The sequence below is a fragment of the Physcomitrium patens genome, chromosome 22 (genome assembly GCF_059467195.1).
Source record: "Physcomitrium patens ecotype Gransden chromosome 22, ASM5946719v1, whole genome shotgun sequence".
Taxonomy (NCBI): domain Eukaryota; kingdom Viridiplantae; phylum Streptophyta; class Bryopsida; order Funariales; family Funariaceae; genus Physcomitrium; species Physcomitrium patens.
Window position 1 is genome coordinate 7,119,740 of NC_143431.1, and position 18,770 is coordinate 7,138,509.

Consider the following 18,770-nt stretch of genomic DNA (forward strand, 5'->3'; position numbering starts at 1 on the left):
ACAATAAAGCACAATTTCGATGACTTATTACATAATATCTCTTAAAATCTTAATTATTATATATTATCCAATGATAAAGAAGATACAAAATATGCATTTCATTCCACTGAGATGTGGATTTAAACACACACTTAACTATACAGTTGATTTTGTTGAAGGTTACATATTTAATTATATTCATAAATTGTTGATTGAAGTACACCAAAGTATTAATAACTGAAGTAAATAAGAAATTGATTGACTAAAATCTCAAAAATACTCCGATTTTAACTCTCAACAATCATTTCTTCCTGTTTGTTAATTTGTTTTACATCTGAATTTTTGTACCAAATAAAGCCAACGATAAACTCATTTTTTTTGTTAATTGAATTTTATTTTAAAGCTGGCTGCAGAATACAATTTCAGAAGTTTCTATTTTAGGTTAGTGGTAATCACTATGAATGCTCTTCTTTCTCTTTGTTACCAGTGACAAGGCCCGAAAGATAGATCGATCCACCCAGTGTCGTATTGCCACTGCTGCTACTACTACGACTATTCCGTGGCACTATCGAAGATCAGTTCCAAGGCAAACATTGGCCTAATGGTGCTCATCTAGACGGGCACATGTCATCAGCCTGATCCATCCACCATGCAATTCATGGCATGGCGTCGATGCCGAAGTTCGTGGCAGATCTGTATTCTCGGAGCTTGAACCAGTAATCATGTTTCAGCTTTTTTGCCAATAGTGGGGGTTGGGTGCCAGCAGGGTGCTCAACATCAATTGTTGTAGTCTCATTGTGTTCATGATCAGACGGTAACCGACGAATACATTTCTGGAAGGGGAATATACTAGCGTTTAGAGTTGATTTCTGTCACTACTGCTGAGAGCATCTTAACAGGGCATATAAACTAATAGTGGTTTTTTGTACGATAGCTGGGCATCTCAATTGGGTTCAGGTTTGCTGGTTTGTGGGTGATACCATGAGGCCCATGTTTTTGTCGTAAACCTGGATTGGATGACTGTCACTGAAAGTTCATAAGACGACAGCAGAGGTTCAGCTTCCGATGTCCCAAATTTCACCACTACAAGGTGGAACATGTGCAGCGAGCTGGGATTTTAAAAGGGCACTCATTATCTGTGTGTGATTGTGTTCGATTGGTTGATGCCATTGGTATTGACCCAAATTGCGTTATTACTGAAATGCTTCGATGACGACGATCGCGACTCTCAAAGGTCTTCGTCGGAAATTCTGGAAGCTGGATTGTTTAAAGAGGGTAGTCCCCAAAAAAATTGCGCAAAACCTCCAGTATACTATAATAGGATTCAGACTTGTTACAGCCGAATTGACCTAGAACTTGGCCACTTCAGTCAGTTTGCTCAGGAGCTGATCTTAGAGTCGCAGATGAGTTGACCAGCTGGAATTTGTACGTAATGCTGAGAACATGAAGTTCGCGGAGAATCCTGGAAAGTTTCCTAACGAACTGATGTAAAAGGAATTGAGACAAATCATTACGAAGAACCCATGCAGTTTGCTAGTCGTGTTGTGAGTGATGCTGAATATCCAAGAGTGTAAAGAATTTACTAGGATTCTTCAGCAGTTACATTGATTAGGGTCAGAGTTTCGACGTCCAGATTGCTCAGACACTACCGTATTACGGCGTTTGGTTCTGGAGATTTGTATGACTAGTTTCAAACACAGGACTGTTCCAACTCTTAAATCCATGTTTAATACTTTAATCTATGTTCCACATCCAATAACAGTTTCAAAATCCGTGAAAGAGACAATTTATTAGACGCATAGTTGCCCTTCAGCCAGGGAATCATGCAGTGGAGCTTCTTAACACCATCTTCACAACTAACCCATCACTTTCAAAATCCACTGTGGATGGTCCATCAGGACATAAGGAGTATACATCCTCCTCAAGGCTGTACAGCTGCAAGAAGCTTCTCGTAAACTTCTCTTACAGTAAGATCTTCCACCTGGTTTTCCCACCCACAATTGCAACCACAGAAAATGGTCACGTTCAACACGCAAGGTGAGCAAAATGTAGATCTCACCATTCTACAATTGTTGTCTTATAACACATGATCCGTGCAGAGCGGATGTACCTTACTCCATATCAACAAAGAAAAGCGGGAGTGTTTGCGTGAGAGCTTACCACGAGAAGTTTAGATTTATTATTCCAGCCCCGTTGTAGAGTCATTTGTGTCAATCTTAGCCCCAGCACCTGTACTAGAAGATATCAGTCACTATCCAGCCAGTTCTAAGAAAGACATAGATCATGTTGTTAAAATATCGTCTAGGCCTAATTCATTTGTAGTGTGCCCGTAAGTGCGTATGAAAGAACTGAATCGGGCTACTTGACAGCATCAAACAAAGGAGTAAAGTATCCATCAATTATTCAAATGTGTTATACAACACCACCACCTTACGAATTCTAATGAAATTCAATGAAAGTATGTGAGACGCTACCTTCCCCATGTACTCAAGCAGCTCGTTGTTTGCTTCACCACGGGCTGCAGGTGCAGCCACAGTTACCCGGACATCATCCGCATTCACACCTGTAAACACACTGTCGTCAACACTGTCTTCATCGAATCCACAAGCCGAGCCCTAACGCAAAGTCACGGAAGCATTGCATTGAGAGGATTCCTCTTCAGAGAAAAATCTCAAGCATCAACGTGAAATTTAGATAAAATTAATGTGTAGGAGAACATACGTGTAATTTGGGATCGTTGTGCACGATCTTCAACTTCTATACCAACCTGGACCAAGCCGCCATCTATTTGTGATATGCACGGTGGTACTGGAGCATCCTGCAAGCATTCACATCAGTTCCATCCCCACATCAGCTTGACCTACAGACACAACAATAATGGATTATACGGACAATCTCCCCAAGGCCCACCCTTGGAATATCCACTGCAGGTCAGATTCTGAGACCTGAGGGTTGGTTTCTGCAGCAACAGAGCTAAGAGCACCGTCTGTCACGTACAGGTAAGGAGCTGCTTCCAAGTCTTCCTCACAGCGATAACAGACGAATAAGCCACAACCATTACACTTCATGCGATACTGTTTCTCCACCTTCCCTTCACCCCTTTATCACCACACGAACCGGATGGTGAGATAAGCACACAAATGGCCTTGCAACCGCAAAAAAAGATAAAGCCCAAAAAGTTGAACATTGAAACTGACTCAGCCGGGTAGTCAATTTTGAAGAGATGAGCAGAGAGAGGTGCAAGTACCTCTTAAGCAAGTGCTTGCCAGCCTCTACAACATTAAGTCGGCTGAGGTGCTTGTTACGATCCAATACATATGCTCTGTCGGTTTTCCTCTTAGGCATTTTCTGCAGCTGAGTATCTGCAAGACCAAATTGACGCTACCGTCACGTCTGCTAAAACCTAAAACGAGAACATACGCACAACGACATTTTTGTATTCCACAACGCTTATATGCAAATTCGACAACTAGCTTTAAACTGAATTTCGAACGCGAGCATTTCAGCAACCTCCAGATGCTGAGGATTTCATTTTAGTATTGAGTGATCATCTACATTGACGGGATATCCTTCCCTCTTCACACTTGAAAACTTCCAATTAGATGAGCAAAATCGAAAAAGCCTTATCCACTGATTCCAGACCTCCACAACCAGCTGCCAATGACGTAGGAATTGCAAAGTCCCTCTCAAAGAAGTCCCTCACAAACGAACACAACCTAAAATGTTCCGAAACACCAAAAGTGAACGTGATTCATCAAATGGTTGGCATCATAGAAATCACCAAATATAATCCAGAAATCATTGAGCTGGGTTTCACTCATTACCCGTGATCAACACATGAGCACCGCAATGCTTGCAGTAGTACACGAAAAGCTCCGACTCAGGTCCACCTGGTGCTGCATCCTCGCTGGAATACGTGTGAGTAGTGCGCTTGGGCATCCTTCCTTTCTCTCAAAATCAATCACTAATTCCTTAAGTTACCTCGCAAACCCCACAATCCTACGACACTCAGCGGCAGCAGCAGCACCATGCAACACCAACTACGTTGTGAGCTGGGTCAATAAGTCCAATGTGGTGATGTGAACAGTCATTCGTAGCTCGCACATGTACTCCCCAACATGCGCAGCAGTGTATAAAAGGTAGACTATCTCGCGTTGCTGTGCTTCAAGTCTAGACTCTGAGCTTGGACAAGGCTCCGGAAAATTGTAGCGTCAATTGATGGTGGGAGTACACGTTTCGACATAAGTGTCGGTGGTTTTTGGGAACATTTACTGATGGGAACGATGACTTTGAAAGCGTTAGGTTAGGGTTTGTGGTTGCGTCATCGTAACCGGGGGTTTCTGCCGCTGGGGAGTGTTTGGCGGGGCCGGGTGTGCCAAGCTCTGCCTTCCTACTTCGGTGTACTCGTATTTACCAACACTGTAGAGAGAGAAGTTGTGGTGTCTCTGAGGGCTGGACAGGGGTTGGTTCGATGGTGCATACTGCAGCAGACTGATGGAAGCCTAGATTTTGGTTACATACCCATCCTTTGGGCAAACGGTTTCGTGGAGGCTGTCTTGAGAACCAGCACTACCGATCGTTTAGTTGGCACACAGGCTGCGCTTCCTCGTCACCTTCATTGGTACATTGAAAAATCTTGGAAAAAGATGCGTTGGGCATATATTGAGCAACCACCATTTAGTCTGTAGATGATCTTATGTTGGCCAAGTCCTCGAGCGCTAAAGGCTCGGAGAAATTCACGGTGTCTGGTTTCATGATGGGTGGGAACTTTGGGTACTTCCCCACCTCTCAGTAAATCTCCTCTCCGACTGGAACCTAGCTTCCCAAGCTTAAGGGTACGGGTTTGTTGTTCCGACGCATGGATTTGGTTTTACGACGTGTTTTTTTTGTGAAGTTAGATTCCAGTTTGTCGGAGTCATCGCCTGAGCCCGAAGCTTCTTTGTAGTTTGCGTACTTAACATCAACATCTTTTCTGTTTGAAACATATTTGTTTTGATCTAGAGCTGGCGCATTTATTTTATTCCTGTTACTGTGTATCAATCGTGGCAGGGGTGCGGCTCATTTGTCCTATTTTTGAAATATAATTTTCTTTTGTCGCAATGTCGCAGAAGATTGTACAACCGACTTTGTTCGTGTTTGAATTCGATCAGGTTCTCTGGCAAATCTTCCTTCTCAAGTAGTCGTTTCTGTGTCTTCTTTGTAATTTGCAGATCGAGGGTCGAGGAGGGTCATGGGCAAGAGGCAGAAGAAGAAGCAGGCGCGAACCAGTAGGAATATCCAACAGGTGCAGCGAGCAAACGCATCTAAGCAAGCTGCTGCGTCGATCATGTCGCCTGTGCCCTTGTCTTCGCAAGGGACAAGTGTTGACGATTCCACTCTCGAATATCCTGCGCTAAACATTGAAGGTTCAAGCTGCTGTCAACATGTCGAGAGTAGCGTCAATTTAGACCAGTTGCGCTCCCAGGTTGCCACAAAACCCTCGCCCCAGTGCCATGATAGTATATTGGAAAAAAAGGTCAAAGGAGCGAAACTACCAGCAGTGGACGAACCTCTGTGGACATGTCTTGCTTCTGATCAGACTAAATGCGGTTCTCAAATAGTTGAAGCGAAGGTTGATGAACAGAACGATGATTGTTCCAGTGGTTTCCCGATTGATGTCTCTCATTTAAAGACACAGAAATCAGCAGCTGTATTGCAGGACAGTAGAGCTCTTCATTCGAGCACCTCGGAGAAGAAGGATGCTGAGTCGGAACAAGACGATCCCTCACCGTCCAAAAATCCCACTATGGAAGTGGAACCAGTCAGGTCGTTCAAAACCAGACGGGTGATGAAGGGGTTGATGAATTTGGGCAACACTTGCTTCTTCAACTCAGTGATGCAGAATCTGGTTGGTGTGAGAATGCTCCGAGAGCATTTTAGTAAAGAAACAATTGCGCAAGAAGGTGTGTTAAAGTTATCTCTTAGGAAGTTCTTTATGGAAATGGATCCCAACCCTATTGAGAGATCAGATTTGGACATTGGAGCCGAAAGATCAACCAGGGCTCGCTCTTTTGGAAATGGTATCGTGGGCGGCGCTGTAAATCCGAAATTACTATTTTCTGAGATCTGTAAGAAAGCTCCAAGGTTTAGGGGTTTCCAGCAGCAGGACAGTCATGAGCTTTTGCGGTGCTTACTGGATGGATTGCACATGGAGGAAGAAAGCATAAGGAAGGCCCGAACTGGTGCGGATAAGGAGATTGAGTCAGCTACTGATTCTAAAGTCAAAGAGAACGGAAGCCTCGATAAAGTCCCCAAAAGGTCCGAGACATTGGTGGAGTATATGTTTGGTGGGCAGTTTTCAAGCACTGTGACTTGTTGTGAGTGTGGTCACTCGTCGGTTGTGTATGAGCCCTTTTTAGACTTATCTTTGCCAATTCCGTCTAAACAATCTCTTGGCAAGATTTCGGAGCCTATGGGCGTGCCCATATTGTTTGCACCGCAAAATAAAAGAGAGAACTCTTATGGCAATGGAATTTTAAGCTCCAAAGCTCCACAAAGTTCAACGTTAGTATTGGGACCAGTAGATGATATGGGTACTGTCATCAAGGATAAAAAGAGGTTGGAAATACCTGCTTCTATTGTTGGTTTTAATTTAGAATGTTGTGCTCGTGGTGGCGGCGGTGTAAGCTTTAACACCTCCGACAGGAATGATTTGAAATCTGAGGAATGCGAGAGAGAACCTACGACTGGTGATAAGGAATACGGTGCTAGAGGAGTTGGTCCACCTGCTACCCCTATTTCCTGTGAGATTGTAGCGGATGGTGTTGCGTGTTCTAGCACAGGAAACTATACCGATCCATGGTTTGAAAACGCGGGGGAGCATGTCAAGGAGATTGGCAAAGAGGGTGTTGGTACTGCGATACTGGACGATCAACGGGTTGGTTCCGCTACTTCGGCAACTGTTAGCGAATCACCAGATGTCATAGCTGATCTATCTAGAGATGTCGAAGCTAATTCTCAAGGAGTCCCTTCAACCGAGCATGGAGGGGGAGTTCTTGAGAACTCATCTAGGAAGATTTTTTCTGCGCAAGAGCTAATAGTTTCCCAAGCTGTTGAGCCAGTTGATGTTAAATACCAGATGGAAGAAGTAACCGTCCCGTATGGTCCCCATCTTCCATCTGAAGGCGATGGCTGGACGGAGAACAAGTGTATGGCCCTGGTTCTGCTTCCACCTAGTAATCCGTTGTCAGAGGTGGAGATGCACACTCTTGTAGGCTGCTCTGAGAAACCATCGGCTGGAAATCAATCCAGCATGAACCAAGAAGCCACATCGACAAGCGATAGCAAGTTGGGGTCTATCATTCCTGCTGAAGAAGAAGGTGAAATTGATGTTGGTATAGGAGGTCTCTTTGATGATACGGACTACTGTTTGCCTTCGAGGAATGACACAGCGTCTGTGTCTCAAGGTTGGAAATCCGATGATTTTGCCTGCTCCAATAGTATGGACGCTCTTGTTGTTTCTGATGGTAGATCTGGATCCGCTAGGGTTCTTCGCGAAGAAGATTCGTATCCCACTATGTCACTTGAAGGCTGTTTGCAGGCTTTCACTAAGGCTGAAGTTCTGTCAGGAGAGAATGCCTGGGCTTGTGAAAATTGCACTCGGATTGCGCATAGCCAGCTAGAACTCGATAAACCTATTTTGGACAAAGGAGGACAAGCACCACATTGCTTAAATCAATCTTTTAAACCTGAAGACCACAGTAATGAGATTGGACCTTCTTCAGACAGTAACAGCTCTGTTGAAAGAGCGAGGAAGTTGGTAACTTTCAAATATCCTGAACGTTGTACTGAGAATTTGAGTAGTTCCATGAGCATGATGTTAGATATATCACAAGGAACAGATGAGTCTGGAGAAAATTCAGATAAACGAGAAAACGGGGGCATGAGTAAATATTTTCCAATGGAGATGTTTAATGGATTGGTTGAAAAGCAAAATGACGTGGAAACGGTAGATGGCAGAGCTGGGGCAGATTTAGACGTCAAAGAAGAATATCAACCTTTAAGTTCCTCCAAAGATGATACAGGTGAGCCATATGTTATGGTGGATGGTCCAACAGCAAATGCTGATGAAACTGAGAAGAGTACGGCATCAAGTTGTGGTAGAAGTGATGTCAGTTCCGCCGAAAGGGCTCATAGCCCAGATAGGAATGGGACGGCTTCTGTAAGAGCTGGTCTTGAAGCAGTTCCTTCTAGGCCGAAGGAGGAAATTTGTGCGAAGAAACTGGAAACGGATGCTCCTAAGTTGGTCAGCGTGAAAAGGGATGCAACGAAAAGGTTCCTCATTAGTAAAGCGCCACTCGTCCTTACTGTGCACTTAAAAAGGTTTGCCCAAGACTCTTATGGGCGATTGAGCAAGCTGGGCGGCCACATCACCTTTCATGAGCAGCTTGATCTGGGTCCGTTTGTGGACCAAAGGTGGGTACACACATCCCTTGTTAAAGTTTTAATGGAAAATTTCCCCTATTCTCTTTCGATTTCGCAGGTAAAATTTGAAGAGGACACTGATAATTTTGTTTCAAATGGTTGCAGGGATGGGGTTAAGCAAGATGGTGTCTACCAACTAATTGGTACTGTGGAGCACTCTGGGACAATGCGAGGCGGTCACTATGTTGGGTATGTCAAAGGAGAATCAGATGAATCCATAGAAGGCACATCTACATGGTATTATATCAGTGATTCACATGTTCGTAAGACAAGTCTAGAAGATGTATTGCAGAGTGAAGCCTATCTACTCTTTTATGAAAGGCTATCTTTTGATTAGGGAGCATTTAAGGTTGATTACAAGTGCTTAGAACAATCTTTCTGAGAAAATTTTAACGTTCACGTCTTCAAATTAGTGCGGAGTCTAAATACTTAGGTCTTCTTCTAGTTCCGGCGGAAAGAAGTCATGTTTTTTTTAATTCAGCATGTTTGATACTACGGGGTTTTTATTGCTCCGTCATTTTTACTCAAATGTCTTTTGTAAGCCCTGTCAAAGTAGGAAGTTCAAGGGTGTGTACAATATCCTTGAGCCAGAGGTCTGAACGTGTTCTGCAGGTATCAGTGAGTAGTAAGTAGCGCTCCAAGTAGAACATGACGGGTTTCTACGTGTTAGAGAATTTTACGAGGCAGTTCATAGGTCAAGATAGAAAACGGAACTGACTTGGTTCCAATTGCTGCACAGCACGCCTTCTTGGGCTAGTGTTTATCTTGTAGGATTTTGTGTCCCTGGAAATATTAGAGGCTTAGAGCCGTTGGTGTTCTTGCATCAAATTTGTTATGTTATTTATCAGTCCTGAATTGGCCTTTTATCGAATCTACAAAGTTAATCTTGATTCTTGTTGTTTGAGTTTGCAAATTCGAATAATATTGTTTGTATATCAATGTTTTCAAATCTTTTCACAGCAGTTGATCACTGGTTAATTTAATCACATGAATTTTTTTCTTAATGATAACAAAGTTGGAGATAGATGCATTGTGTTGAAGCAGGTGATGATGTAGGTGATTATTTTTCAAAATATTAAATTGCCGGCTTTCATCTTTTTCAACAAGCTTCAAATGGAACTAAGTAGCTTTCGTTGTGCATTAAATCTCATTATAATTATAACTGGGCATCAGTATTCTTTCCGAATCTAATTGAAGTCACTTTTGTCCCACCTCTTTCCACCTGCATTCTCACCGCTTGCCTACCACCTTCTATACAAGATAATTCCTACAACAATCCTCTTTTGAAATAAGAACATGGAATACTATCTTTGGGGTGGATGATGTCAAGTAAATGATGAGCTCTTATTTATTTATTTATATTTTTTTGATTGCTAATTTGACCACTCCTAAAGAATACTAAGTACAAAAAATCTAAACGTACAGAGTTGATTAAATTACTCAATTGAATTTGTAAATGCTTATTTTAGCATGTGAATTTGGATAAATGCCTACTTATTTTGATGAATTTTTATTTTGATGAATGCCTAATTAGTTAATAATTGGATCAGGATTAAATTGCTAATACAACACCATATCTATTAAAACAAGATAATTCAAATCCCAAAATAAACTATTTGTTTCATATAGATACAAATTGTGAATTAGTTTGAATGTTAAAAGAAGTGATTTAAAAAAATCCTTTCAGTATTTTTATATTAAAACATGTCATTTTTTTCAAGTGATAAAAATAACAAAATTGACAGCTTATATTGTAATATATATGTATATATATATATATATATATATATATATTTATTTATATATATTTATATATATATATATATATATATAAATATATATATAATGTATGATAAAAATTTAATAAAAATGTGACAAATATATCAAATCAATAAATTATAAATAAAATCTAATCCATATAAATTGCATAATCTTATCAGCACATTGATTTTTCTATACAAGAATTTTTTTTTTACTTCTCTTGTTCATTTTCCTATAAAAAGCCTTCAAAAGCAAGACTTAAAAATATCTTTGGCAATTAAGATTAATTACTATTTGTCATTATCATTTAGCACAATTTTTGTAATTTAACTTTCATTTGTTTCATACAATTCTACTTTTAATACTAATTTTTAACCAAATTAATCAAGTATATATATATATATATATATATATATATATACATATACATATATATATATACATATATATATATACATATATATATATATACATATATATATATATATATATATATACATATATATATATACATATATATATATATATATATACATATATATATATACATATATATATATATATATATACATATATATATATACATATATATATATATATATATACATATATATATATACATATATATATATATATATACATATATATATATACATATATATATATATATATACATATATATATATACATATATATATATATATATACATATATATATATACATATATATATATACATATATATATATATATATATACATATATATATATACATATATATATATACATATATATATATATATATACATATATATATATACATATATATATATATATATACATATATATATATATACATATATATATATATACATATATATATATATATACATATATTTATTAGGATTTTTTTATATTAATACCAATTTAATTACATATTTTAAAAATTTAAAAATTTAATTAGAAACATATTTTTTAAACTTGAAATTAATTCATAGCAAAATAACACTATATAATATGAATGTGTATCTTTATCTTTCAAATTCTTATTATATTTTTACACTATTGTTATATAATAAGAATTTAATATATATATATATATATATATATATATATATATATATATATATATATATATCTTAATGAAAATTCATACCATTGACTATAAAAAAGCTATAAAAGTTTAATTTGTGATTCCTAATTTGACCACTCCTAAAGAAATATTGACCAAGAAAATAAAATAAAAAAGAATACATATATATATATATATATATATATATATATATATAAAATAGAACCATTTATGTTCGTTATATTTTACAACAAATAATAGAACTTATAGTTCATTTTTCCTTTGTATTCTGTTTCTTAAACTAAGTAATTATGTGATCTTTTGAATTGTATCTCAAAATTCTTCAATAGTTGCTTTATACTTGATACATTTAGTAGCGAGATCATTGCATCTTTGCTTGTATCTTTGATCATGTTCTTCACTTGAATGCCACTGCCTTGTCCATTGTAGTGTACAAATTGTAGATAAGTGATCCACACATTATAATTTTGTCTACAATTCCTACAACAACCAATGATAGAAAAAAATTAACCCCAATCTTATAAGCCTCTTCATCAATTGAGACAAGTAGGTTCTAGTTTTCCTTCAAACCAAAAGAATATTATAATACCTTATTATACTTACTGTAAGCCACATCAAATAGGTCAATGTTGAATTGAGAATGGAATTATTTGTTCCAAGTGTAGATCTCACCCTACCAATTATTGTAGAAAATACAATTAATCTATTACTTCAATCTTCTCTTCAAAAGAATATGGTAACCAAATTAGAGGAAATGTGTGAAGAGTTAAATTAATAGATCTTATTATTATAAATAGTCCATCAAACATGTATTACAACTATTCAAGCAATAGTCAAAACTATCAATCTTCAATGATAGTTCAAACCAATCATAGAACCATGCAAAGACCTTTAGAATTTAATCACAATCAGAATCAAAACCAACAACTACGAACTTCTCAAGATGTTAGATACATAATGGCTTAATCTGATGTACCTTCTATATCAAATTCACCACCTCTTCAATCCAGCTTAATGTAATTAAATAGCAAAAAAATCTCTCTAAACAATGCCTATTTGCCTTCTTTAGTTGTAACTATAAGTATGAATGCTAAAAGACCAATAGACTTAGCACAACTTAAAGAAGATGAATTATTTATGGATATTTCAAAAGAATCACTTTAGTTTGTAGAATTGTCAAAAATTATTAGAAGAATAGCTAAAAAATTGAAAGACAAACAACCTTCTTCTTTAGTTGAACGTTATTTGGAAGAGTACCAATTTGTAGACAAAGAAGGGCCTTGGATTCCTAACACCTTTTTGAAACAACCAATAGCTAATAGAACCTTCAATCATTCAAAACCTTATGATTTATGGCAAGACCTTTGTAGAGCTAGAGCTAACAATTCTTTTGGTCAATTGATTTAAGTAACGCCAACTATCAAAAAGGATCTCCAAGAAGGAGTGACATTATAAAAGAAAGCTAAGAATATGGAAGGAATAGTTAGAGTTGAAATTAATGATTTAAAAGAGAATATTACCTTAAAAGAAAAAAAAGACAATAGAGAGCATAAGCTTGTTAAAATAGATATGAAAATAGTGGATAAGATAATTCGTAAGATCATAATAGATGATGGAAGTAGCATCAATATTATGCATGAATCCACCATAAACAAATTGTATTTAAAATTCACTTACAACGCAATTATGAAAGTGAAGTTAGCTGATTAAAGAACTTCTCAACCTCTAGGTCAAATTAGTGACTTTTACATGTAAGTAGGAGGTGTAGATTATATAGTATCATTTTATGTGATATATTTATATGAAAAAGCAAATAGTTACTCACTTTTGTTAAAAAAGAGATGATTGAGGTAATTTAAAGGAATGCCTAATTAGAAGGATTCTAAGCCTTACTTCATTTTTAGACCTTTAGACAATTGCACAACAACCATAGTATCTAGTCATTTTAGAGTCCAATTTTAAACTTTATTGGAAAAAACATTGACATTCATAGAGGTCAATCAAAGCAATTTTATCCAATCTAATTCTAATTCAATTTCAATCCAACTATTGCACCAATAAGATGTATTGGCCATAGATAATATAAATATGAAGATGAAGGTAATTTTTTCAAATAGCTAAAAGAGAATCCTTAAGAAGAAGAAGACATCGGCATTTAATTTATATAAATAATTAACGAATTAGAACTTGAAGATGATTGTTTAGATCTTGAAACCTTGGTTGATGTCATTTATATAAATGAAGCCTTTAACTTGGAAATCGATAGAATTCAAGTTGAAGACTTTGACACTATCATGAAAGAAGAAGCCATCATGTCTTTTTTTTACAATTCAAACATATATTCTAAGGCATTGAAGTTGGACATGATGTATTTACTTATCCATTAGTACCTAAAGATTAATACTATAGACCTATTAATCCCATTCATGTAGTAGAATAAGATTGGATCAAAATTCGAGTCAATTATAATGAAAAGAAATCCAAGTATGTTAAGTTTGGATCTCAATTAGGTGAAGAAGAATCAAATAAAAGTTATTATAAAGAATATATAGTGTAAACATTAATTTCAATATTAATATACATTATCATTTTTATAGTGGTTCTAAGCCAAATTTATAGATTACTTATATCTTTAGTATATTTTTATACTAGAATCAATATATAGGTAGCAAACATTATTAAGTATTTTTCTTTGTGAGTCATAGTCATAACTTATGTGACTAGTAGAACTGGATTAAATTGCTATGGATTTATAATCATATAGTTCCTAGTTCAAATCTTAATAGAACTATAGGTGATATCCATATTTAACTAGTAACAAATTAAGAAGTTGCTACATGTCGAGACATGTTGAGTCTAATATATATAGTTGTTTTTAATTTTTGTTCTTAGATTAAAGCCTTTGTATATTTTTTCTATATTATATTTTTAATAAATAATAGTATCTATTTTTATAATTTTTTATTTTATTTTTATTATTATTTTATAGATTGTATAAAATACAAGAGTTGGATTTATCTCTATTCTCACAATTATTCTTCTATGGTTCTCATATGTAAGTTCCATTAATAGATCTTAATTGATAGAATTCTTAAAAATATAGGTTTTAATTATTTAAGTTTTAAAATATTATTTTTAGTAAGTTTTTATTTTATTTTATTTAATTATTTATTAAAATTTAAAAATATTTATAAGATATATGGATCTTATTAAAAAAAATTCATAAAAATAAAGTCTAAGTAAGTCTTCAAGATAATTAATTTAATTGGTTTAATATTTTTACTTATTATTGAGTATTAATGGTTGATTATTAAGACCAATGTCTAAATTGGCTTTCTATCTATATTTTTTACTTATTAAAAAACCTAGAAATATTAATTAGTAGTTTGAAGAAGTATAAAAAAGAACATCATGTCTTTTTAATTATTTATATTAAAAATAGGATTTTAAGTTGATTTAAATTAATTTTCTTAGTTTAAATATCATAAATATAGCTTTTTTACATGGTACAAATTGTGCCATCTTAATAAAAAAATCTACTATCATGAATATAAAACCACAAAAACCTGAAAATGAAAGATCTATGATAAAATCCATAGAAACAAAAGATTATAGTTGTTTTACAATAGGTAATGGCTAAAAAGTCTATAAGGTCAATAACAAAGAATTTTGATCTTGAGCAAATATCATATGATTGTATAAAATCTTTAACTACCTTTTACATTTGAAGTCACTAAAAATCTTTAGATATTAGTTTCAAACTCTTGTTGTATCTAAAATATTTGGTTGTTGGAAGTCATGACAAGCTTGCAAAATACACAATCATGCTTTGTCATTTAGAATATATAATTATCCATAAAAATAGAGTAGATTATTTTTAAACTTGAATTTAAAAATATATTGAAACTTAAAAGAATTATGCTTAATATTATAAACGACAGAATCAAATGACATGTTTGATTGAATTTGCTTAAAAAAGGTTGAATCAAAAATCAATGTGGATTTCATTGCTTAGTGATAAAAATACTTTTATTTTAAGAAAATTATTCTTTGTTGATTAAAAATTACATTTTTTTTTTAATATAAGATAAGAATATTTAAAAAAGATGTTTAACAAACTTTATTATTTTTTGAATCAATAAGTGATCTTGAAATCAAATTTTAATAAAGACATGCTCTAACAAGCTTGGCAATAATTCAAAACATGTATTGCCATGAAGTATTTAATATTCTTGTGATCCGTATATATAGGGATAAACTAGAAGCACTTTTTAGATAATGATGCCATTCTTAAAATGAATCCATGATTATAAGAAGTTCTTTATTGTGGATCTCATAGTTGATTTTTTTTACTAGTAATATCTTAGAATAGAAAGTTATTAGGTAGAGTTTGTTATTTATTCTCATTTGTGATAAAAATACAACAATTGTAAAGTTTGATGCATTTGTTTTCATAAAGAATGCTTCAAAAAAGTCATTGTAATATAAGATTAGTATAGAAATAAATGATCACTTTAAAGCTTTAAAAGATGCTTTAGTTTCTTTTTTCCACTCAAATTTTTCTTTATATATCAAACATATAAAAAGAGCCACAACTTGAAAAAATTTCTTGATAAAGATTTGATAATAATTAAAAAATTCTAAAAAATATTGTACATCTATAACTATTTTTGAAATCTTCTAATCTATGATAGTCTAGATTTTTTTAGAATCCATCATAATATTATTATTTGATATGATGTGACCTAAAAAAACAACTTAAATAGTGTGAAATACACATTTTTTCATATTGGCATATAATCTTATATCTCTCAATTTTTGTAATATACAAAAATCATGAAATTCATGCTCTTTTGTATTTGTAGAATATATTAAAATATTATCTAGATAATAAATGACAAAATCATCTAGAAACTCACAAAAGACATCATTTATTAGATGTTGAAAAATAATTGGTATATTTATAAGTTCAAAAGATATAATATTATATTCAAAATGCCCTTATTTGATTCAAAACAAAATTTTTTTATTCATCTTCTTCTATGATGTGTACCAAATTATATGCTCCTTGTAGATCTATTTTTCTACAGATCTTTGCTTAATTGAATTGATAAAAAAGACTTGAAATAAAAAATAAATGATACATATTCTTAATGGTGATTTTATTGAGCCCTTAATAATCTATGCACATCTACAATGATTTGTCTTCTTTAAAAATAAAATAAGAGGTTTTATTGGAGATTTTGAATAATATATGAAGTTTTTAACTAATTTTTTTTTAATGTATTTCTTCAAAGAAGTCAACTTATTTTGTAATAAGCTATAGATTGGTCCAAATAGCATTTGAGTTTCTTCTTAAAATTCAATTGAACAATCATATAAATAATGCTCTAAAAGAATATTTGAAGTTTTTTTCTCAAAAACATCTTGATAATCTTGATATTAACTTAAAATATTAGTTATAGTCTTTCTATTATCAATGGATGTTTTTATATATAATAAGAGATAACCTTTATTTTGCAGCATAGATAAAAGCTCTTATATCTACTAATAAGAGTTTGGTTATGTTAAACTTATGGATTTCTATTGACTAATAGAATCTTAAGCTAAATTATGAGAAAAATCAAGATTTCTAGTAATTCAATGTATTTGAGAATTATACTTCTCTACCTACAATAATCCTAAAATAATTAAATTAGAACGAGATTTAATCACTTTAAATATTAATAAGCTATTATGATCTTTAGTTGCTATATTTAAAAGAATTGTTTCATGGATAACATCTCAAAAAGACAACCAATAAACATCTATGACTTCTATACATATGGATTTATTTTTTAATTTTTTAATTTTTTAATTAAAGATATATATATATATATATATATATATATATATATTTTTTAACAAAAACTTCATTTATAAAACAAATTGAGGCTCTTGAATCTAACAAGGCTAAGTCTTTGTGATTTTTTGGTCCTAATTAAACTTCTATTGTAAAACAAGGTGAAGGATTTGAAAAAAAGAATAAGACCTTTACTAGGTATTACACAAGATTTCAGCCACATGGTTCCTATTGTAGCTAGAGAAACTTATTTTTTCAACACATTGTCTTCTTTGGCAAGTATACTCTTTATTTTATAATTATGTTATTTCTTTGAATAATATTGAGTATTGTGCTTAGATTAAAATATGACCAAACTATCTCAAAAAAATCCAAGTTCCTTCTATTCCACAGCAACATAAAATCTCATCACAAAATAGGACAAAATAGACCATAATAGAATTGAATGGAACTACACAAAATAGGACATGAAAGACAACTGAATAGATAGAAATAGAATAGAATAAAACTGAATAAAAAGATGCAAAACCAAACTTTACTAAGCAAAAGGGTCTAAAGCCATACTTGACTAGATGCCCCAAAAGACCTTGGCCAATCCTATTTATATATTGTCCTACCACCTTAGACTTTCTAGAAAGTTACTAGGTGGTAGATCCTATCTGGATAAGTACTTTATCTTCTTTTTTTAGAAAGTTCCATAGTAGATCCTGTCTAAATAACTACCCTAAACTCTTCTAAAATGTTCAATGGTGGATCTTATCTGATCCACCAACCTAATTCCAATTCTAGAAACTTCTATGGTTCTAACTATCTATATAATTATCTTTTCTATACCTTGTTATAGTTAATTCTCCTCTACTAATATAAAATGTCTTCGTTTTGCTCTCGATGGTATTTCCAAATTGTCTCTTGGCAATGGGTGAGATTTTGTACAGGTTCCTACGTTCTATTGTGAATGAGATAACCTTTTCAAAGAACTTTGTATTGAAGTTGTAGACGTCCATTGCCACGATGAAGGTAGTGATACTCCAAAATGTTGTCCACTTTATATTCTTATTGGTCATCAACTACAATTGGTGGTAGTGGTGGTGGTTGATGTCGATGTGAAAAGCGCTTTGGTTCAATATAAAATTCCTTCAGTTGCCAAAACCTGGAAGATAGGATGGATCCAAATATGTGGCAAAAATATAGAAAGGTCCAAGCCACCGAGGTGCTATTTTACAGATTTGGGTTGATGTAGCTAGTGACAAGTTGGCGTTGGAAAGTAATACCTGATTACCTTCTTGAAAGATCTTGTATTGCTGATGATTATCCACATACTGCTTCTGTTGATTTTGTGCATTAAAGACGTGGTGTTGTGCTACTTGTAAGGCCATTATAAGATGTTGTATAAATTCTTCCATTGTTGCATTGTTGGTGTCAATGGAACGATGGAGAGTTGCTGACATAATTAGATGTTGATTGATATTAAGGAAAAATGGTGAATGATTGGTACTTGCTTGAATACTATCATTATAAACAAACTCTAAGGGCATCAAGTATTCATCCCAAACATTATGATGAATCGCCACAAATACCCGCTGCATATTTTTTAAGGTCCAATTTGTATGTTCTATTTTTCCATCTATTTGGA

General features: G+C 33.9%; 2 protein-coding genes across 3 annotated transcripts; one reads left to right on the forward strand and one right to left on the reverse strand.

Annotated features, from left to right (window-relative positions):
• Positions 1-1,749: 1,749 nt before the first annotated feature.
• On the reverse strand, positions 1,750-4,097 carry LOC112274730 (UPF0235 protein At5g63440). Its single transcript, XM_024504444.3, has 7 exons — positions 3,804-4,097; positions 3,227-3,341; positions 2,925-3,078; positions 2,701-2,797; positions 2,454-2,542; positions 2,140-2,208; positions 1,750-1,960 (listed from the first exon to the last, which is right to left on the reverse strand). Exons 1-7 carry the CDS (start codon positions 3,916-3,918, stop codon positions 1,901-1,903), a joined length of 699 nt encoding a protein of 232 aa, XP_024360212.1. The 5' UTR covers positions 3,919-4,097; the 3' UTR covers positions 1,750-1,900.
• Positions 4,098-4,267: 170 nt separating this feature from the next.
• Positions 4,268-9,332, forward strand: LOC112274727 (ubiquitin carboxyl-terminal hydrolase 2). 2 transcript variants are annotated; one of them, XM_024504440.3, is made up of 3 exons: positions 4,268-4,814; positions 5,190-8,433; positions 8,548-9,332. In XM_024504440.3, the coding sequence occupies exons 2-3, from the start codon at positions 5,210-5,212 to the stop codon at positions 8,777-8,779; spliced, it is 3,456 nt and encodes a 1,151-aa protein (XP_024360208.1). In that variant the 5' UTR covers positions 4,268-4,814; positions 5,190-5,209; the 3' UTR covers positions 8,780-9,332. The 2 variants fall into 2 exon arrangements, with proteins under 2 accessions (XP_024360208.1, XP_024360209.1); XM_024504441.3 differs by lacking the exon at positions 4,268-4,814 and adding an exon at positions 4,849-5,030.
• The last annotated feature ends 9,438 nt before the right edge of the window (positions 9,333-18,770 follow it).

What these genes read in the sequence shown, in the direction of transcription:
- LOC112274730 (XM_024504444.3), bottom strand. Translation starts at nt 3,918, where the DNA reads ATGCCCAAGCGCACTACTCACACGTATTCCAGCGAGGATGCAGCACCA. An exon ending in CTGCAGAAACCAACCCTCAG is followed by an intron (nt 2,798 to 2,924) that starts GTCTCAGAATCT and finishes GAATGCTTGCAG; the next exon opens with GATGCTCCAGTACCACCGTG. An exon ending in TGCTTGAGTACATGGGGAAG is followed by an intron (nt 2,209 to 2,453) that starts GTAGCGTCTCAC and finishes CTTCTAGTACAG; the next exon opens with GTGCTGGGGCTAAGATTGAC.
- LOC112274727 (XM_024504440.3), top strand. Translation starts at nt 5,210, where the DNA reads ATGGGCAAGAGGCAGAAGAAGAAGCAGGCGCGAACCAGTAGGAATATC. An exon ending in GGTCCGTTTGTGGACCAAAG is followed by an intron (nt 8,434 to 8,547) that starts GTGGGTACACAC and finishes AAATGGTTGCAG; the next exon opens with GGATGGGGTTAAGCAAGATG.